Source organism: Myotis nattereri, assembly GCF_964212035.1.
Source record: "Myotis nattereri genome assembly, chromosome: 12".
NCBI lineage: Eukaryota > Metazoa > Chordata > Mammalia > Chiroptera > Vespertilionidae > Myotis > Myotis nattereri.
This window is the reverse complement of record NC_138087.1, coordinates 42,223,854-42,246,059: the sequence shown is the minus strand read 5'-3', so window position 1 is coordinate 42,246,059 and position 22,206 is coordinate 42,223,854. Positions and strand designations below refer to the sequence as shown.

Genomic DNA, 22,206 nt, shown 5'->3' with positions numbered 1-22,206 from the left:
TATTTATTGAGTGGCTACTATGTGCCAGGCATTGGTCTAGGTGCTGAGGTAGAGGAAAACCAAACAAAAGAAGGAAAAATCCCTGCTTGGTCCTTCTAATTCTATTGGGGATTTCACGCTACATTTCAAACATCAGCTAGCCATAACCTTGCAGAGGGTGAGCCCTTAAAGTCTTTGGCCCACATCTCCCCAAAAAGCTCACTTTTGACATTGAATTTGCCCTGAATGAATTTGTATTAAGATATCATCTTTCCTGCCGGGCTGGCGTGGCTCAGTGGTTGAGCGTCAACCTATGAACCAGGAGGTCATGGTTCAATTCCTAGTCAGTGCACATGCCTGGGTTGCAGGCTTGATCCCCAGTGGGTGGCATGCAGAAGGCAGCCGATTAATGATTCTCTCTCATCATTGATGTATATCTCTCTCTCTCCTTCCTTCCTCTCTGAAATCAATAAAAATATATTTTAAAAAACATATCACCCTTCCTATTATCAGTGAGAATAGAAAACTGAATTTCCTTGTCATTTATTTCAAGAGAAATAGAAGTAATGAACTTTGGCTAAGAATGTGTATCTTTTTCTGATTAATAAATAGCAAACAAACAGCCAAACAAATTTAACCCCCCCCCCCCAAAAAAAAATAATTTTGGTGACTTACTCATCATGATTTACTTGATACATGTTAATAAAGGTGCACGTATTCTTGGGAATGAAATAGCCATTCAGAGTAGTGTCTGCTGTGGTACTGGGAAAGCAAAATACATCCTTATCATTACAGCACATCCTGTAGTTCAAATGACCCACCCCTAAACTGCTACCCACAATTAACAGACTATATTTATTGTCTTTTTAAAAACTATAATGATATGAAATCTTTATAAATCTTCATTCTTTCATCTTCCATCTTCCACCTATTGTCAAGTTAGTAATTTATTCTTTTTCTTGTATTTGTGAAACATATTGAGCATTTAACATATTTAAGGCATTGCTATGAGCTAAAATCTCAGTGGAAAATTATCTCAATATTTCTATGACAAAGTTGCTCATATGTAGACACATCAAATTATATCAGGAGCCCTGGTTAGTGTGGCTTAGTTGGTTGGGCATTGTCCTGTGCACCAAAAGGTTGCTCGTTCGATTCTCAGTCAGGGCACATGCCTGTATTGTGGGCTTAATCCCCCAGTAGGGGACCTGTAGGAGGCAGCTGATGAATGATACACTCTTGCATGGATGTTTCTCTCTCTACTTCTACCTTCCTCTCTCTCTAAAAAAAAAAATCAATTAAAAATTATAGCAGGGAACTAAAAGGAAATTACAAAGCACTTTCTGCATGTCCAATGTGATTTGACTTTTATTAATAAATAAAGAAAAAATCCAAGGAGCAATGGAATTGGAACTAGGAAATCTGAACTCTAAACACTGCTTACAGGGAACTACTGGGCAAATCTCATATAGACTCTATGATTTCATTTCCTAGCTGTGAAATGGTATTATTTGTGTAGGATGATCTCTAAGTTGTCTCTAGATGAATAATCTATTTTCTAGTTCCATACTCAGTTATGCAAACTGTATACTTTTGTCCTTTATACTTCTGTAATTACGCATGGATCATGGTATATCTCCATATGGCATTAAATCATGGTATGGTTCCATATGGCACTCACTAACTGCCTAGATGGCCCCAACACTCACTTCTGCCCCAGAGGAGCAGCAGTGACATTTCAATTTGACGAGTTTGAGAGGAGATACTAAACACATTTGGCTTAGCTACTTCTGGGCTCTCTCTTCTGATGAACCAACCTGTAGAAATGTACATTTCATCTATAATCAGTAATGGCCTGAGCTTGGAGAAGCAGACATGCAGTCTCCCCTGCAGTTGTCCACCCTTGCCGGAGACTGAGCGGCAAAATATGTCTAAGTGAGGTGAGAAGTATGAGCAAGCCTATTGGGTCCAGCTCTAGGCTGAAGGCACTACCTACTGCTGTGCCAAGAACCATAACTGCATCAGCTTCCTGAGGTGAGAGACATCCCCACTCCCTCACTGTTTAAGGATGGGAAAAGGAAAAGCATCAAGAACTGCATTTTTCTTTTTAATTGTGTAGAATGGTAATAGTTCAAACTACCAGAACTTTGCTTGTCCATATTCCTATTTAATAAAGCGTATCTACTTAATCTATACTGGCATGCATTTGTGCACTAAAGAGTGTGGTATGAGATTCAATAAGCTTCCAAATATCTGTAAACGGAAACTCTGTTTAATTTATCTGTGGCAACACTGGCCTCCTGAGTCAATTGGCCAGCAAAATTCTAAGCTACTAAAAATGAAGCCACATCAGCAGGTGGCTAAGACGGCTCAGAGAAGAAGTTAAGTGAGTGTGTATGACACTTCATGTCCAAACGTATATTATGTTTGTATTATCCATTGTTTGGAACTTCTATAGCCTTCTTTCCCCTTAAACAGTACATATAAGATGAAAAATAGCGACATCATAGTTTGGTTATGAAAACATTCGCAACATATGCTGTTTTTCTATGTAAGAATTTCATTAGAGAATTTAAAAATAAAAAGAATTAAGATTTAAAATAATAGCAAAGTAATACTAACATAATATGTATTTTAAAGGACCGAAAGTATTCTAAGGCCTTAGATTCCTCATTCCCCCTCAACCTGCCATTGGTTGCTGCTTCGAAGGAGAATCGTTTGCTTACCAATGTGGAATAGTAAAAGGAATAAAGGAGGCATGTCTGAACACTTCATTTATGAAAGCTTCTGTGTAGGGTAACATTTTCCTGTCCTCAAATCTTGGTGGCTTTAGACCAATGTTTCCATCTGAAAGAAGAGGTGGTTTTTATAAAAACTTAATAAAAATGACAATTGTAAGAATTATATTTTTCATCTGAAAATATGTTACCAATTTCTTCTTGAATTCTGGCTTGAATTTCTGGGTAGTGTATCAAATAAAGAAAGCTCCAGTACAGGCATGTTGATACAGTTTCAAACCCTGAAAAAGGAATGAGACAAAATGCCCTGAAGAAAATCATTAGCAAAATTTGTATCTTCAATTTGCTTCATATTTGAATATTATGAATCTAGAGAAAAGAATCTAAATATAACTGAAAATCAGTAAACTCACAATAAAGTAATTATTATACATTAAAAGTTTTTTTCAGAATATAGGCTTAACCTCTCATCGATTAGTATACTCACTATCAGGACAGAAAACAATAAGTGCTGGTGAGAATGTAGAAAATTGGAATTCTCATGCACTATGAAAAGTAGTATGGAGGTTACTCAAAAAATTAAAAGAAATTATCATATGATCCAGGGACCCCATTTCTAGGTATACAGAGTGAGATAACTATACAAAATGGCCTACATCAAAAGGAGGAAATACTCTAAACTGTAGAACACACACAAAAATTGCAATTAGACCTTATTCGTCTTACATACTGACAAATACTTTCACATACCAGCTCCAAAGATGTCATTCACAGTGCTTATGATTTCATCGTCATTTAAGGTGGCTGTTTTGGTAGTGGCATATTTTTTATGGCATGTATTAATCAGAGCATCAGTAATGTCTCGCATATGGTTCTGAGGAGACAATTTTTAGTATAATTATTGATCCCTACCTACATTTCATATCACAGATGAATCTCATGTACCATGTTATGTAAAATGAACTCAATTCACTTAGGAATATAGAGACTATAGTACACCATTTCAAAACTTGCAGTTTTGCTTGTCAATGGTAATGCTCAATTTTAAAAGTATGTAGAATTAAAAAAAAAGTTATCAAACTCAATTTTCTTCTTAAAATTTCTTTCAATAAATAAAAAAGTCCTTATGCTGGAAGCACAGTTACAAAAATTAAATATTAACTTACTCTAGGGAAATTGCCAGGCAATGAATACAATACGAGGTTTCCAAGCCCATTCTAAGAATTTTACTGTAATCGCCATGCAAGAAGAGATGAGGCTAAAGTAGGTTAGGGAACAGGAAGAAAATTTATGACTCTATAAATTCTTTTACTTACTGTATTTTTTCTAAGATTCTGATGGGTACCTTGAAACCGATTGTTTACTGCCTTTTCTTTTTCATTGGAGGGTCTTAATTCCTTACATCTCTTCATTTGTTCAACTATCCACCTTTTCTTTTTAATTTTTTTTTTCATGATGCCATCATCTCAGCAAATTGGCCTCCAAGAGCTAGGATACTTTCTAGTACACACCTATTTCATGAGAGAAACTTACTCTTCTCTGGACCATCAAATTTAGCCAAAAAGATTGAGTGGCCTCACAAAGGTCCACTTCTGTCACCTCAAGAAATTTTCTATCTACATGTATTTGATCTCAAAGTTCATTTCCATATATTAAAAGGACTTAAATAGGAAAAGAGGGTAACTTGGAAGCTTCCAATACAATCTTCTTTGTAATTATTCAAAACACTCTCTGAAAAAAAATATGCTGATACTTTTAAGACCTCATAATTTCAGATGTAAAATGAAAGAGACAAAATCATTAGTTCATTTCTTCAAGGAACTCACCTCCATGCTCATCATTCATCAGCCAACTATAGATTTATAATTCAAGTATGTACCTTATCCACACACTAGGGATATTTCTAAGGTCTCAAAGAATTAAAAACTCTTCTTAAGGTCTCTACATGAGAACTAAATAATGCTGCCCTATAATCTCACTGACTGGAGCTCACATTTCCTAATAGTTTTGGTAAGGGTCATTATGGCAAAATTACAGTGAAAGAGCCAGGGAAGAATACATATAACTTTCTGGGTACTCAACACATCTCATCATTATCTTTTGCTTCTCAACAAATCCCTCGTTCTGGCATGGATTTAAATTCTTACCTTATCATACGTAGTGAGATGATCTTGTACGTGTCGTGTAATAAACTCATTCAGGGCCCGATAAAACACTCGAGGAGCATTTATAATCCGCAGTGGAAGGTAGCGAAAACATGGTATGAAATCGGCGGGATTAGCTACACTGGAAGCCTTGAGTAAGTCATCATTAGTTTTAACTATCCTAATAAACTCCTCATCGCTATGGTCATACCTCTTGCCAAAGCAAAGGGCACAGACAACATTGGCCACGGCACATGTGATGGCATTTCTGGGATCAAAGCTACCCTTCTTCGAAGTCAACTCTGCAAAGACTTGCACCAGCTCAGAAACTTCCTCGATGACCTGTTCCTCAAGCAAGCAAGAGCAGGTGGAGGATTTTGCTTCTGCTTTAGAAAAAGTTCGTAAAGCACTGGACGCTATTTTCTTATGAAGCTTCCAACTCTCTCCATAATTGACTGAAAATGAAAAACTCTTCCCTTCTGCCAGAAAAGAAAACGTATGCATGTTAGGTCTGCCTGCAAAATGCTCTCCATCCTTCAGGAGCACGTGCTTCACCATTTCCATTCCATTCACCACCACGACAGGCACCACGCCAAGTTTGATGAGAAAGACATCTCCATATTTCTTCCTCATCTCTGTGAATGTCAGGAAAGGATGGTCTCCAAGCTGAAGAAGATTTCCTATGAGGGGGAAGGACCACGGGCCAGGAGGAGATACCTGCCTTCTCCGCTTACTCATGAGGGCTCTCACAAAAACAAAAACTATCACCAAAATGATGAGAGAAGTAGTTACCTCTTCAGGAGTGATTGCCTTGTCCAATATCATTTTCAAAAATAGATACCCTAAAATAGAAACATATAAACATTATTTTTGCCATGTCAAGCATAGACTAAGAGTCTTTCCCCCTTTGAACGTTTAAATGAAAAATACAGACTCTGTAGTTATTTGGAAACTATTCTTAAACAATGTACTAAGAGGGCAAAATCAAATTCTTATAAAATGCATTGTACCTTTATTCCAGTTCTATTATTTTTACAATTCTAAACACCAGATCAAATCTTTTCCTGTCAGTCATTGACATGATAGACAGGAGAAGAGGACAATTTGATGTAGAAAGCACCCTAGTTTTGGGGAAAGGGATTGAGACTATAGAAGTTGATCTCATGCTCGTTATTAGCTGATGATCTTCCTCCTGTCACTTAATCGACGTTTGTCCCAGGCTTCTTATCAAAGTATCCTACCCATGCATTCTTTCAACCTACATTTATTGACCCTACTGCATGCCCCCCTCCACCAATGTCAGGCACTAAAAATACAAAATTTCACCTACTAATGAGGAAACTAGGTAGACAAAGATAAAATTACAAAGTAGAAAATGCTATAGAGTTGAGTACAGAGTTGTCATTGTTTGAGGATCAAATTAAATAATTATTAAAAATAAGTGCTTAGTGAGTTACAGCCATTTAGTAGATATCTACTTGGTTGTCTGCCAAGCCTGTCCTTGGACTTCCTAGCCAACTTGTAAACATGGCCTGTTGGTGCTATCCTGCTCCAGAACTTGCCCATGTAGCCACTGGTGGTTGATCCAAGAATGGGCCACTGATCCAAAATGAACCTTCTTTGGGAATATGGAATTGGAACTGTGAAAAATCATCCTCTTTTTGGCAGCTATATCTACAAAATCTAAGTCTGAAGATATGATTTGGGGACCTTTAACCCACTAGGACAGTGGTCGGCAAACTCATTAGTCAACAGAGCCAAATATCGACAGTACAACGATTGAAATTTCTTTTGAGAGCCAAATATTTTAAACTTAAGCTATATAGGTCGGTACATTGTTATTAACTTAATTAGGGTACTCCTAAGGCTTAGGAAGAGCCACACTCAAGGGGCCAAAGAGCCACATGTGGCTCGCGAGCCTCAGTTTGTCGACCACTACACTAGGAGGACATGAAGAACTTTGGAAGCAGATCTTAAAAATAAATGGAGTAGAAAAGAAAAGAAATAATAGACTGAGGGAGGTCTCATGACCTTGCATGCATGACTTCTTGCACCTTCATGAGATCTTATTCTTGGACTGAGTTCTTTCCTTTTTAAACTAACTACCATTTGTTTCTATTACTTCATCAAAGAGGGTCCTAACAAAAGAAAAAGTTTCATGCACATGAGAATGTATTTGTTAACTATTGCATTTTATAGTAACTATAGAAGGAATAAAAAACTTTCCCTTAAAAGCATACATAACTGAACTGTTCACCTTTCTCAAATTATTTATGGGGCAAATAGGCTATATACTCGTTGTACAATGTAAATGCCCGGTTCTCACTTGGTTTTCTAGACAATTTAAATGAACATGCAAGCAAACTGTTTTTACCTGTCTTACCTGATTGCTTCACTTTTCCAGCTCACAGACAAAATGTGGTTCCTTTTTTAGTAATCAGTGCCACTCCACTACACCACCTGGATTGGCCCTGATTACTAAAAAATGAACTTTGGAGTTAAAAGTGAGAGATCAACTTCTTTTATGGAAAAAAGAACCTGAATACACATTTAAATTAAAAATAAAAATGCAACAGAAACAAACCTGAATCTATAATCAATGCAACAGCCATAGTTTGAACATTTCATTTTCTCTGTGCAGAATGGAAAGAGTGGGGGCTCATTGTGTTTCTGCTTTGCAGAGTGCTGATTTTGCAAAGCCTCTTCCATTAAAAATAACTGTGACCATGTATCACACACTTACCATGTGCCAGACCCAGAACTCAGCATTAAATCTACATTGTCTTTCGAAACTCATACTTCTGTGAGAGTTATAAAGAAGCTTAGAGAGAGAAAGTCATTTCCCCCATTTATTTCCCTTGTTTTTTGAGCTGAATAATGAATCATCAATTACCTCTAGCACTTGCTTTTTTACAAAATTTAATTTCTCTTGGGCATTCATCAAACTGCCAGTTTGCACATTGAGAACTATCAGTAGCATTTCCAAAGCAGACTGCTAAATAGGTGAGAAGTGGGTGTATCTGGAAGAATTCTGGATCCTCATAAAGATGACTAGGTTTCCTGCTTCACTCCTCCCCTGTTTAGCTGTGGGACTTCTGTTAAATTACATCTTCCTTTTCCTCATTTTCCTCATCTATAAAATGACTACTTTAGACTGGAAGACTTTGAAGGCCCACTGTAGGGAACATGGGGCAGAAGCACTAGTGTGAGTACAGGGTTAATTGCGCACCAATATTATGTTGCCAGAGTTTCCAGGCAGTTTACCATTCATCAACAAACGTAAACAACTGTGATCACCCTGAGTTCTTTTTCAGCCTGGGCTCTTCTAGCTTCTTTCATTAAACTCTCTTTGGCAGCTTACCAGGCCCAGAAGCATTGCCAACTTTCCCAGCAACTTTCTTGGAAAACTCTGAAGGCACATTCTGTTCCTGTTGTTTTGGGAGTGGATTAGGGCTGAGGACAGAGAGTAAAGGGTTCCCCAAGGGTGGGCTGCTACATCATCAAAGATTCAAGGGGAACTCTAGAACGACCCAGGTAAGAAAAGCTTACGTAGGTTGGGGGGAGTTCGTACTGATTCTCAAACTTGAACACACACATTAGACTTCCCCCCTTTCCCTCCCCCTACCGCAACCCCACCCCAAAAGCTATTAAACTATTGCAGTGGCCATATCCAACCAATTAAATTCAATCTCTAGAGGTAGATGCATTTTTTAAAAGCTCCTTAATATGACTAAGGGGCATTCTAAGCAGAGGACATTTTTTTTTTGGAGGAAAAACAACCTGCTATGACATCAACAAATCCATTTAGCCAAATTACAGTGATGCTGGAAGGCTCACCTGTGCCAAGAGATCTTGCAGGTCAGTGTGAGGAATCTAGTGGAAGGATCTAATGACGGAGAAAGTTTTGGGGAAAGTTGATGGTATCCTGAGAAACAGAACAGTCTGGTTGCAGCAGCGGCAGCAGCAGCAACAGCCGCAGGCCTCGGGAAAGGCTGGGAGAGAACATTCTGGGAAGAGAACAGGAGGAGAGGACCTTGGACCCATGTGGGGAGGAGTTTGGAACTGGATTAGGGCATTTGAGAGCTGAGGGAGGGATGAAGCAGCCTCTGTAGCCAGAACTGGATCCAGGAAGCTGTAGGATTCTAGTCTGAGTGGGAGAGGGACACAATGGAGCAAGGGGTTCTGAAAAAGAGGATGAGATAGAAATTGATCTTGGAAACAAGCAAGATCAATTGGGAAAGGGAGAATGGAAAAGCTGTCATTTTTAAATTGCTGGTGAGCAGCAGAGGTAAGGGCAAAAGATAGGCAGTAAGGAAGCAATAAGCAGGAAGGAAAAAGACAGTGGTACAGAGGCATTGCTTTGCTTTGAGTTTCAGGAAACCAGGAAAATGCACTGCACTCTAGGCAAGGAATGGGAGGAGGAGAGAGCTGGACTTAAAAATCTAGGAAACTTAGGTTCCCTTTCTCAGGTGGATTTGGTAGATTTATCAGGAGTCTTCAACATCCGGATTTGTATTTACACAACTAGCACAGTCAGCTTCTGAGTTTGATATTCATAGCTTTGATTTAAGAATATAGTCTTACCTACCTCACAGCACTTTTTTCATCTAAAGGCTAGTTTTTCTACCTGTTACTAGGAAAATGATCTGTGTCCTGTCAAGATGTCTGCAACTGATTATATAACAAACACTTTAAGCTTTGGAATCTTTGGTACATAAATATTTGAGGTTTCAAGGTCATCGTTTAATGGGAATATCCAAGAATGATCATTGTTAGTCAGAATGTGCTCACGTAGGGAAGAAAGCAATCCCCAAAGTGCAAGCTAAACCTAATATATTTCCTCAATGATAAACCTTCAGGCCCTGAGCTATAGTGTCATATGCATAAAATATCTTGATTTCTAAATATTTAAACTCTAAAAATTCAATGAGACTTGGGTTGCTCTAAAACAGCGGTTCTCAACCTGTGGGTCGCGATCCCTTTGGCAGTCGAAAGACCCTTCCACAGGGGTCGCCTAAGACCATCCTGCATATCAGATATTTACATTACAATTCATAACAGTAGCAACATTACAGTTGTGAAGTAGCAATGAAAATAATTTTATGGTTGGGTCACAACATGAGGAACTGTATTGGAAGGGCCAGAAGGTTGAGAACCACTGCTCTAAAGAGTCTTGAAACAATCAATGTCTACCACATTAACAGAATGAAGAGATCAAAACCACACGATTATCTCAACTGACATAAGAAAGATTTGATAAAATCCAACACTTAAGATAAAACACTCAAAAAACTAGGAATAGATAAGAACTACATCAACATAATGAAATCCATATGTGAAAAATCCATAACTAATATCACACTCAGTGATGGAAGACAAAACTTTTCCTCTAAGATCAAGAATAGGACAATGATGCCCATTTGCATTCAACATAGCACTTTAAGTTCTAGCCAGAGCAACTAGACAAGAAAAAGAAATAAAAGGCACCCAAATTAGAAAGGAAGAAAGTCATAGACAGTATAATCTTATATTTAGAAAACTTAAACAATTGTTTCAAAAAAATTAGATCTAGTCAATATATTCAGCAAAGGTGCAGAATACAAAATCAGTACACAAAAATTAGTTGGTTTCTATACATTAAAAATGAACAATCTGTAAAAGAAATTAAGAAAACAATTTAATCAAGACAACATCATCAAAAAGTACAATATTTAGGAATAAAATTAACCAAGAAAGTAAAAGGCTTATACACCGAAAACTAGAAAAAATTGCTGAAAGAAATTAAATAAAACACAAGTAAATGGAAAGACATTTATATTTTGATTCATGTTTATGAAACAAAATTTCTATGGCTTTTTTTGCAGAAAAAGAAAAAATCATCTAAAAATTCATATGGAATTTCAAGGGGCTCTAAATAATCAGAACAATCTTGAAGAAAAACAAAGCTGTAGTGCTCACACTTTCTGATTTCAAAACTTACTACAAAACTATAGGAATCAAAAGTAAGACACATAGACCAATAGAATAGAATAGATGGCCAAATGATCAAATGTTATTGGCAGTAAAAAATCATTTGACCATATCTGTGACCATCAAAATTAAAATCTTTTGTACAATAAAGGTCACTGTCAACAGATCGTGATAAGGCAACCACAAAATGGGAGAAAATATTTGCACATCGTGTATCTGACAAGGGATAATGTCCAGAAGAGAGAAAAAAAAATTCCTATAACTGACCAGCAATAACCTAAGAAAAAAACACAGGCAAAGAACTTCAATAGGTATTTTCAAAACTATACAAGTAGCCAAAAAACACATGAAAAATGCTTAGTATTACTAATATGTACATGCAGTGAAATATTATTTAATTTTAAAAAGGAAAGAAGTTATGACATATACAGCAACATGAATAAATTTTGAGGACATTATGCTAAGTGAAATAAGCCAGTCACAGAAGAAAAATATTGTATAATTCCATTTATATTAAGTACCAAGAGTAGTCAAAGTCATAGAGACAAAAAGTAGAATAGTAGTTTTTAGGGGTTGGGGAGGGAAAGAATGGAAAGTTACTCTTTAGTGCTTAATATCACTAAACTGTGTACTTAAAAATGATTAAAATGATTAAAATTGTATATATATATATATATACACACACAATTTGTCACAACAAAAAAGGTATGACCAAAATTCTCAGGTGAAAAACTATAATTCTCAACATATTAGGCTTCTTTTTTCAGTTAGTAGTACCCAACTTATTTAGCATGCATTTCTCATTCTCATGCCATGGTATATAAATTTTAAAAATGAACATGTGGTCAAAGTTCTCTTTCAAGCATTGCCTTGTGTTGATTTTTAAAAATGTTTTTAGTTTAATTCTTTATTCATGTATCACTTCTAACCACTTCAGAGATAAGTGAGCTGGGATTATCTTTTTACCCTTTATTTTAATATTGCAGTGTTTGAATACTTGAACTTTTCTTAAATAAATATAAAAGCCACTCTTTCTTTATAAAAAATAATTTCAAAGAGTACTTGACCCCCAGGAGTAATAGCGATGACTGTATTACTAGGTCTAGATTTGACTTGAGATTACAGTGAATCCATTTAGAGGACTGAAAACAAACTCAAGAATGTATCTAGTTCATCTGTTCTACGAAGGACCCATCCATTCCAGGAAGATGGCCCTTTGTTATTTTATTCACTTTTCTAAGACACTCAGTAGAGCCTATTCTATTTCTCCATAATACTATTCCTGGTTCAAATTGCCCATGCTTAACAACATACTCTTTATAAAATTCATTCCCTCTTATTTTTCCTTCTTAGGAAATAATACAGTCTGTTCCTACAATGCATGCTTCTGTAAAAGAAATGTACTCATATCTGTTAGGGGATTTGTGTTATTTTAAAGAGGAAGTCGGGTTTATTCAGTCTGTGATTTCCCCTAGTATATGAATGTTTTGAAGTCAGCAGGAGCAAACTTTCTCTCAAAGAGCATCATTATCAATAGATGAAGAACTAAGTGGGGGTGGGGGAGGCTTAAATTCTGAGATATTCTTCTTCGATGGCTGGTTTAGTGGCTATGCTTCCGTACATTTAGCTATCTGGTGAAACTGAAAATGTCGATGGAAAATATCCAAAAATATTTACTGTTGTGGTTTAAAAACTAAAAGGTGGTTGATTAAGAATTCTATACCCCAGATCATTTCTTTTTTATGAAACTGGTCTTTTTAAATATAAAGACCCTCCTTAAAGATCTCTGTGAGAAAAAAGTCTGAGCTGAGAGTGAAAGGGCAAAGTGTGGATTGCCAATGGCGATGTAAGGTGTTGAGATTTTATTAGGGTTTTAATGATTTTTATTAGTGCACTGGTTGAAAATAAGAATGCCTTTGAGTGGCCTGCTGCTAACCCTATTTTTCCAATAAGCCTTATTGCAGTCCCTTTGGCAGAAATCTAGGTATTTTTGGAAAAGATATATTTTGTTGTTGTAGAAACATCTAGTTCCTAACATTTTTTAGCATTATTTGCAGCTTCATATAAATGATCTCATTTAATCCTGAATATAAGTTGTTGTTGTTGTTTTCAGTTCAGTATAATTATGCCCATTTTTTAGAATATTTCACTGTGGTTCAATGGTGTTTTTTGCAAGAATAAAATGGTGACATTTATCACCTTGGCTTTATTATTCTCTCTGTTTTTACAAGTAAGTTGCAGACATGATTGATGCCCCTTTATCTCTGGATATTTTGGAGTGTGTTTCTTAAACCAAGACAGTTTCTTACATAACTACAGTACAAGTAAAGCCAGGAAATCAACCATGATACAATAATATTGTCTTATTCAAATTACCCGATAATAGCAGAAGAAAAACACATTGCATGTAGTTGTCATGTTTTTATAAGCGCTCTCAGTCTAGAATTGTTACACAGCTTTCTTTTGTCTTTTGTGCTTTTAACACATTAGAAGAATACAGGCTTAAAGCAAAGAGAGAGAGAGAGAGAGAGAGAGAGAGAGAGAGAGAGAGAGAGAGAGAGAGAGAGAGAAAGGAGGAAGGAAGGAAGGAAGGAAGGAAGGAAGGAAGGAAGGAAGGAAGGAAGGAAGGAAGAGAGAGAGAGAGAAAAAGAAAGAAAGAGAGAGAGAGAGAGAGAGAGAGAGAGAGAGAGAGAGAGAGAGAGAGAACGGAAGGAAGGAAGGAAGGAAGGAAGGAAGGAAGGAAGGAAGGAAGAGAGAGAGAAGAGAGAGAAAAAGAAAGAAAGAGAGAGAGGAAGGAAGGAAGGAGGGAAGGAAGAGAGAGAGAGAGAGAGAGAGAGAGAGAGAGAGAGAGAGAGAGAGAGAAAGGAAGAAGGAAGGAAGGAAGGAAGGAAGGAGGGAAGGAAGGAAGGAAGAAAGGAAGGAAGAGAGAGAAGAGAGAGAAAAAGAAAGAAAGAGAGAGAGGAAGGAAGGAAGGAGGGAAGGAAGAGAGAGAGAGAGAGAGAGAGAGAGAGAGAGAGAGAGAGAGAGAGAAAGGAGGAAGGAAGGAAGGAAGGAAGGAAGGAAGGAAGGAAGGAAGGAAGGAAGGAAGAAAAGAAAAAGAAAAATAGTAGTACAGGCTGATTCTTTCTTCAGATGTCATTATAAACATAAATTCATCTGACTTCTCCTCATGATTATGTTCAGATTATGCATTTTTTTCCAGAAAGTTCCAGTGATAGTTTGTTTCTCTAAGTACACAGCTTATTAACATTGGGACCAGCATTTAAACCTGAGCAAAAGACCCAAAGCCTCCATCCTCAACCTCCATTCATAACATCATGAATAATTATGGAATTTCTCATACAATAGCTTTAACAGAGGCCCATGACTTTTATAATTATCACTGAAGATTTACTCTAGCCTCTGCCCCATAACATGTAAGAGCAGGGAAATTAAATGGTATCATAATATAGGCCTATTTATAGGAAGCACATGTTCATTTTCTATTATGTGGGAAATGCGATCCAAACATCTGGATTAATAGAAAACTTTATCAAAGTCTATTTTGTGTGTCTTGGACAATCAGTTTTATGCTTCTTTTCCTTACTTACTTTTTGGTGCCTGCCTTGTTTTCTTGCCCTAAAATTTTGTTACATAATATGAAAGTGTCGGTTTGAGTCTCCAGTATCTCAATTTACATTGGTGTATTTCTAAATAACATAAGTTAAACACTATGATCAAACTCCATTGCATCCGAGAAATTCAATTCCTAAAAGTTTAGTACAAAGATGGTGATTTCCATGTGATATCCTACTCTTCTAATTATTTCAAAATTCAACTAATTATCAAAATAGATTGAAAAAATAGTCGCATGAATCAACATTAATAAATAAACCTCCATATTTTCAAGACACTACACATCTAATGTCACTATTATAATGTAAATTGAAACTTAAATTAATGATTAAATAATACTGTGATTTATCACTGACTTTTTTTTGGTCATTGGTATCTTTAAAATAAACTTTACAAATTGAAACCTAAATTTATCCTGGATATCCTTTATTTAAGAATTTCAGTTTTCATACACTTTCAAAATCACACTGGTAAAAGTAAAAAGTCCCTGAAATGAGCATGCAAAAGAATAAATACATAGTAAAATTATTTAAATCTACTAACTTAATAGTGTAGAATTGTACCACATCTCAGATATCACCATTTACTCTCAACACTGAAGTCCTGGAAAATCTATGGCTCGTTGAGAAGAATTAAGGACTACTTGATTTAGCATTTTCAAAGATATGGATTTAGCCTATTAGTAGGTCATAATCAGTGAAACTTGTGCTTAAATGTGTGTGAAGACATCTAAGTGTGTGTCTCTTTTGTGGACTGTGTAGAAATGGAAAATAATTTATTTAACTATGGCACAGTCAAATAAAGCTTAAAAACCACTGTTTAATCAGTATTCAATTTCAACTTATCCTATTTTCTACTAATGTGATGTATTTTGTTCTTCATTAATTTTCTTTTCTCCTGCCCATGCTAGATGTTTCTAGGGCCTTTTTCACAGTCTCTACCAGTATTGTACGCAGATAAACTCTTTACCTAGGAATAGGACCTCCCCTTTACCTTCAGCTTTCTCATAAAAATTAAAGCATTTACAGCAGCATGCCAGGGTGCCCTTTATTTCAGCTATTAGCATTTTTCTTCCTTCCATTGGTAACTATTTTAAGTCCTTTCCCACCTGATGAAATTTGCCTAAACAATATGTCAATCTGTCTAATTTGTTCATCATTATATACTGAGTGCCTAATCCATAGTATAACTCTGTAAGTATTTGTTAAATAAGTAAACATACATTACAAACTTACTAAGAAGAGTGACTCTATCTTTCACTAGAGGCCTAGTGCATGAAATTCGTGCATGGGTAGGGTCCCTAGTGGCTGCTGGCCGGGGCCTCCCTTTGCACCCACCTTGGCCTGGCGCTGCCTGCTCACCTGCTCCACCATCCCACTATGGTCCCACTCGTCAGGGCCCATTGGGGCCAGCAGCGCCTCCACTGCTGCCCACTGCCAGCACCACGTTGCCAACGCCCGCCATGTTCTGCGCTACCCCCCTGGTGGTCAGCGCACATCTAACTCCTGCTCGTAGGGACAATTTGCATATTAGCCTTTTATTATATAGGATTATAAAATGGACCTCCTGTAACATCTCTCAAGCAAATTGTTTAATCTGCTTCTCAAATGACTAAACCATCCTCCCCTGAGACTGTACAACAAGCATGTCAAACTCAAAGGCTAGCAGGGGCCAAATAAACAAGGTTTAAGTTCATGTGGCTGCAAAAAACAAAGGCTTCAATTTTCCTAGAAATGTAGGTTTATTTCAGTAGAGACATGCTGAATACCAAGGGCTGAAGTAAATGACTAATCGTTAACATAAAATAATACATATAAATAAAAATTAACATTTTTTCTTGAACATTAACTTACCAGACACTGAATAACTGCACAAATTAATAAGCATAACGCAATAAAAAACAACAACTATTTTTCTTGTTCTCCAAAAGCAAAATATTTCCTGTTGCACACACCAAACAAGTTAGTACAAGACTAATGATGTGTCCATTGGCTGCTAAAATATTCGCTGCTAGTATTAGCGGAGAGAAATAGTGCGCCTGCGCGTAAGGTGCGTAAGGGAAATGAATGCAACATGATTATAGTAATCAGTCATTAGCGAACATTGCAGTTCATTATTAATAATTATGTATAACAGGATATTATAAAAATTAAGTTACAAATTTTTAATTAAAAATTTTCTTACATACCATTACATTGGCTGAGCCACAAAAATATTCATTGTGGCCCACATGCGGACCCTCAGGCCATAAGTTTGACATGCTTGCTGTACAATTAAGGGAGATAGAGGAATTTCTTCTTGAATGAGATTGCAATAGGACTGATACAAATTAAATTCAGCCAGCAAAATGTTTTGGTCGGCTTCACATATTTTAAGCAATGTCCTATATGTTTTGGCATTAGAAATTCTCACAGAAAACCTCACTTGTCTTGAAAGATCAATAGATTTAGCAACACCAGAACCATAGTTGGCGGGACCTGGGATGACTGATTCACTTGGACGTGTAAATCTTTTCTTTTCGTTTGTCTCCCTTACCAGATTGTGAGTTCCCCAGAATCCTCATATCATAGTGTTTTTGTTTGTTTGTTGGTCAGGACTCAATAGATATATGTGAGAAGAGTACATACATTATAAATGGGCCGTCCTAACTGGTTTGGCTCAGTGGCTTGAGCGTCCGCCTGCTGAGTAAAGGGTCCCAGGTTCGATTCCGGTCAAGGGCATGTCCCTGGGTTGCAGACACATCCCCAGTAGTGGGTGTGCAGGACGCAGCTGATCGATGTTTCTCTCTCATCGATGTTTCTAACTCTCTATTCCTCTCCCTTCCTCTCTGTAAAACATCAATAATATATATATATTTAAAGAATAACATAATGTAAAACAAATTATAAACAGGCCCATCTCTTAAGGTTATTTGTGATGATGGTTTAAAGAACGGTAAGGATCGGTCCTTTGTTCTCCTCGCCACTGCAGCTAGAGTTTGCCCCACAGGAATCTCATCTAAGCTCATGTGTCAGCTATCATCTCCACAATAAAGCTAAACTTGCAAGCCTGGCCTGCCTCCTGGATTTTAATCACAAATATCTAACTGTCCCTCAACAACTCAGTCTGTGTCAAGAGCTTGCTCTGTTATCTAGCCAAAACATACTTTTCAACTGACTACCCCGTATTTTCAATGCTACCATTATCCTTCCATGCATGTAACCTTGAAGCCTCAGCAATTTTAGACACCTCTTTCTCCCTCGCCAGCCACATCCAGTGAGTTATTAAGTCTAGTTTATTCATTCTTCAAAATATTAAATGTCTCCATTTTTTCTTCTCCTGCTTCTATTCAAGGTCAAGTTTTATCATCAGTGTCAACACTTTAATTGCTCTCCTTGCCTCAAGCCTTTCAATATAAATTTATTTATAATGTCAACAAATACCTACCAAGTGCTCACCAGTCTTAGAAGTTAGGGAGTACAGCAGTGAACAAAAGTGACCAAGTCCCTACTCGCATGAAATTTGCATCCAGGGAAGGAGACAGCAAATAAACACACACATACACACACAGCCCTATACAGTCAGGTAGTAATCAATTACATGAAAAAGAGTAAAAGAATATGAAATGATGAATTAGGTGAATATTTTAATATAATTTTTTAGTATTTATATTTACATACAATTAAAGAAAACTCATTGCTTATAGTTTCCCAGATTAAACTTCCTGAAACATTTCACATTATGGCTTTTCTCTATTCAAACACATTACATAATTATTCATCTACAAAACAAGTGGAGTATGGTCCAAAGTAGTTAGCCCAGAGTTGCTTAATCTGACCCCAAGTGTTCTTTCTTGCCTTTAGTTTATAAACACAAAACTCCAGAACTATGGTTAACTTTCTGGCCTCATGCTTTTCTACTTTATTGGCCTAATAGGTTCTACATCTCTCTGAAGCACCCGACCTTTCAGATCCCAGCACAAAAACCCTTCTCCTTTCTCCCTGCTCTAGGATCTACCACCTTGTAATTGTTTCCTTGTGGTCATTTTTTATCTTCCTAGGTGGAGGGCACACTTCTGAAAGACAACTGTTCTATATTACTTTGCACTCTTTTTAGTACCTTGCCAAGTGGTTGGCATAGAAACATACTTGGGAAATAAGGGTTGATCAACCAATTTCCTGGGTTGATTACAGTCAGCCTCTGGGGCTTTATCTGGGCACATGCCCACATCATTGGCTCTGTTATCTTGGTGACATTAAGCCTATACCTGAGACAGAATCATTACTTGAGTGGTCCATTTGAATATGTCCTTCATTTTCCCTTGAAAGCAGTATGCCATTTTAATCCAAATAGATCTTCATATCATTTTGAGTTTAGGATGAAATGCTTTGTTTTATCAGGTTAGGTTTCCACACTTGACACAAGGGGGAGCAGCAGCTCTTTTCAAGGAACCAGAATGACCACATTTTCATTCTTACAGTTGTCATCCCAATATTTTGCTCTCCCCCATATTTGTTCCCATAAAGTTTTATTTTTTGTTTTGTTCTTTTGCATGTATTTTTACAACTAAGGGAAGATTCCTTCTACACCTTAAAAAATAAAATTTTATTTTTGTTTCCTTCATTCTATTCCTCCAGTCACTATAGTTTAATTTCTACACAGATTTCTAATGCCCTATTTTTATTTATGTTTTAAATATATTTTTATTGATTTCAGAGAGGAAGGGAGAAGGAGAGAGAGATAGAAACAACAATGATGAGAGAGAATCATTGATTGACTGCCTCTGCATACCCCACACTGAGGATGGAGACCACAACCCAGGCATGTGCCCTGACAGGGAATTGAACCATGACCTACTGGTTCATAGGTCAACACTCAACCACTAAACCACGCTGGCTGGGTCCTAACTCCTTTTTAAAGAAGTGGATAGCTAATGTGGCCCCAGACTCTTGGAAAATGTTTTTTGTTGGAAATAACAATTTAAGGGCAAGCCAGAAAATATCTTTCAATTGATATCTGACATGGACAGCAGGTACCATACATTTTTGTCCATCTGGTTATCTAGAGTATTGAGTGAAGATAGATATTTAATAGCTGCCAAATATGAAAAGTTTTTAACTAAGACTGACTGTTCCAATCCTGTACACATATAGAAGTGTATGTACGTATGTATACATATAAAATAGAGCTAGCAGGAATATTGGAAATCATCTGGACCAAAGTCTTTCAGTTTACAGATAAGGGCATCAAATCCCAGAGAGGTCAAATGATAAGATTGCTTCAAGGGCTCATCAAGTCCAACTCTTTTTCCATGAAGTTCTGTCATCTCTCTTGTGGTCATAATGTAAAACCTGTAGCTAAAATAGTTTCTTTTTCACAAGTCTGACATTATTATGCTAAAGATCATTAAAACAATATTGCTTTAGGTTCTGAATACTATGAAACACCTTATGTCCACACATAGTACTGTTACCTTGCAGTTGTTAAAGTTATTCAAATAGATTTATCTGTGCTGAATTGGAGGCTCAGATTAATCAAGGAAAGCAAGTTACATAACAGTCATAACAACAACAACAACAATATGTAATATAATTTATATAAAGAAAACCACATGTGTAAATTCATGGGTAAAGTTCTGTAAGTGTATATAGTTGAAATTGTTAACCATGATATTATGAGAAGAGAGGGGGAAAGGAGCAGGTAAAATGTTTTCCAACAAGGAAAACACTTTATTCTGCAATTTTTCTATAATATTTGAGTTTTTGCAACAAAGGTGCATAATTTTTGAATTGATGAACACTTAAAGGCAAAACTTTAAATTATGAAAGGGAACATGGCATTAACTATGAGAAAAAATATTATCTTTATGAAAGGTCTTTGAACTTAATTATAAAAAAAGAAACAAAGACATCCATTATTTTCCCACTGAAAATATAGTCTGTTAGTGATTAACCAGCATAATAATAAGAGCTCAAAATTCACTCCTAATGCTAGTTCTGTTTTAAATTATGGCTGACAAACAATGGACTTGTTTGATACGAATTATTAAAAAATTTTCATGAGCTACTTCCTACATCAATCAACTACTCACCACAGTGAGTGTCTTGAAGAGATAAAGACATCTAGGATTTAATGCTGCTCAAAGTTCAGGCTCAAGAGATTTTTACCCTCCACTAATACTTGGCCCATGAAAATGGCCAAACTCTGGGAAGCTACTTCTAAGCAGCCTTCTATCAACTTCTTACTAGTGTCTCTTTATGTTCACTAATCCCTTGTCAGCTTTGCTTATTAAAATGTAATTATATTAGTAAATTTCATTTATTTAAATTTAGCTTCCTAGTTCCTTCTTCCCTAAAATTAGAACATAAAGTTTGGGGGGGTGCAAACACAATACAATATACAGATGATGTATTATAGAATTGCACCCCTGAAACCTATATTTTTTTTAAAAAATATGTTTTTATTGATTTCAAAGAGAGGAAGGGAGAGAGAAATAGAAACATCATTGAGAGACAATCATCAGTTGGCTGCCTCCTGCATGCCCCCCACTGGTACAGAGCCCAAAACCCAGGCATGTCCCCTAACCGGAAATCAAACTGTGACTTCATGGTTCATGAGTCGTCACTCAACCACAGGGCCAGACTGGCCAGGTGAAACCTATCAATTTTATTAACCAATACATTCAATTTAAAAAAAAAATTAAAGAACATAAATAAATTTTTAACTCTTTACAGGTTTTTTGTCCTTTATATGATTTTGATATTTTTCTTAAAGAGGAATATTTATTCAAACCCTTCCTGAACTCCTCACATTGCCATAAAGGAACTTTCTGACTTAGAACAATGTTAGAAAAACACTCCAAGTCCCTCTCTCTGCTTGGCCATATCTCTCTTGGATAAAGGAGTAGCTAGTCTCATTGGTGAACTTTGTGAGAATCTGGTGTTCCTCAGTGTCAGGTTTCTCTACTGGATGAGATGATTGATGCTGAATTCCTTGTCCATGAATGGCCCTGCCCCTTGTCTATTGTTCTTTTCCTCTTGGAATGGGTTGCCCCAAATGGAACATGCTTTCCTCCTCCAGCTCTTTTGTGTCCATATGGTAGCTACCAGTCCGGGGTGACTGCCATTCTCTAGTTTCCTCCACCTTAGATTGGGGGGATCAAATCCCAGTGAGATGAAGCCCTACAATGTACTCAAATCCCGTATTTTCAGAATAATCTTGACTCTGGACTTGGATCCTCATTTATCTCCTTGGGTTATGTATAAACCATAGGGGAGGCTGTGCATGTAATTAGCATTCTTCTTTGCGCTCCAGCATTGTATATCTAAATTGTCTAATGTGTATCTTCTCTTGGGCATCTCAAAGTGAACTTAAAATTGACATGCCCTTGCCCTAACCAGTTTGGCTCAGTGGATAGAGCTTCGGCCTGCAGACTCAAGGGTCCCAGGTTCGATTCCGGTCAAGGGCATGTACTTTGGTTGTGGGCACATCCCCAGTAGGGAGTGTGCAGGAAGCAGCTGGTCGATATTTCTCTCTCATCTCATTGATGTTTCTAACTCTCTATCCCTCTCCCTTCCTCTCTGTAAAAAAATCAATAAAATATATTTTTTAAAAAATTGACACACCCAAACTTAACTCATATTCTTGGGTAAAAATCATCAAAACACTAGTCCTGCCTGGCCGGCCGGCATGATTCAGTGGTTGAGTGTCCACCTATGAACCAGGAGGTCATGGTTCGATTCCTGGTCAGGGCACATGTGTGGCTTGTGGGATCAATGCCC

The 22,206-nt window shown here is 36.9% G+C and overlaps 1 protein-coding gene across 5 annotated transcripts in view; it reads right to left on the bottom strand.

The window, feature by feature from the left end:
• Positions 1–22,206, bottom strand: part of LOC308527660 (cytochrome P450 1A4-like) — a 55,889-nt gene that overhangs the window by 27,483 nt on the left and 6,200 nt on the right. For 3 of the 5 annotated variants that reach the window (XR_013996636.1, XM_081103063.1, XM_081103061.1), the window contains exons 2-6: positions 4,865–5,703; positions 3,468–3,591; positions 2,909–2,998; positions 2,706–2,826; positions 655–741 (exon numbers count right to left, since the gene is read on the bottom strand). Coding sequence is in view for 3 of the 5 variants with exons in the window: in XM_081103063.1 (XP_080959189.1) it covers positions 655–741; positions 2,706–2,826; positions 2,909–2,998; positions 3,468–3,591; positions 4,865–5,703 (1,261 nt within the window). In the remaining 2 variants the exon portion in view is untranslated. Of the gene's footprint in view, positions 1–654; positions 742–2,705; positions 2,827–2,908; positions 2,999–3,467; positions 3,592–4,864; positions 5,704–8,698; positions 8,976–22,206 lie in introns of those variants that run through there. The other 2 variants (XR_013996637.1, XM_081103062.1) reach the window with 2 other exon arrangements.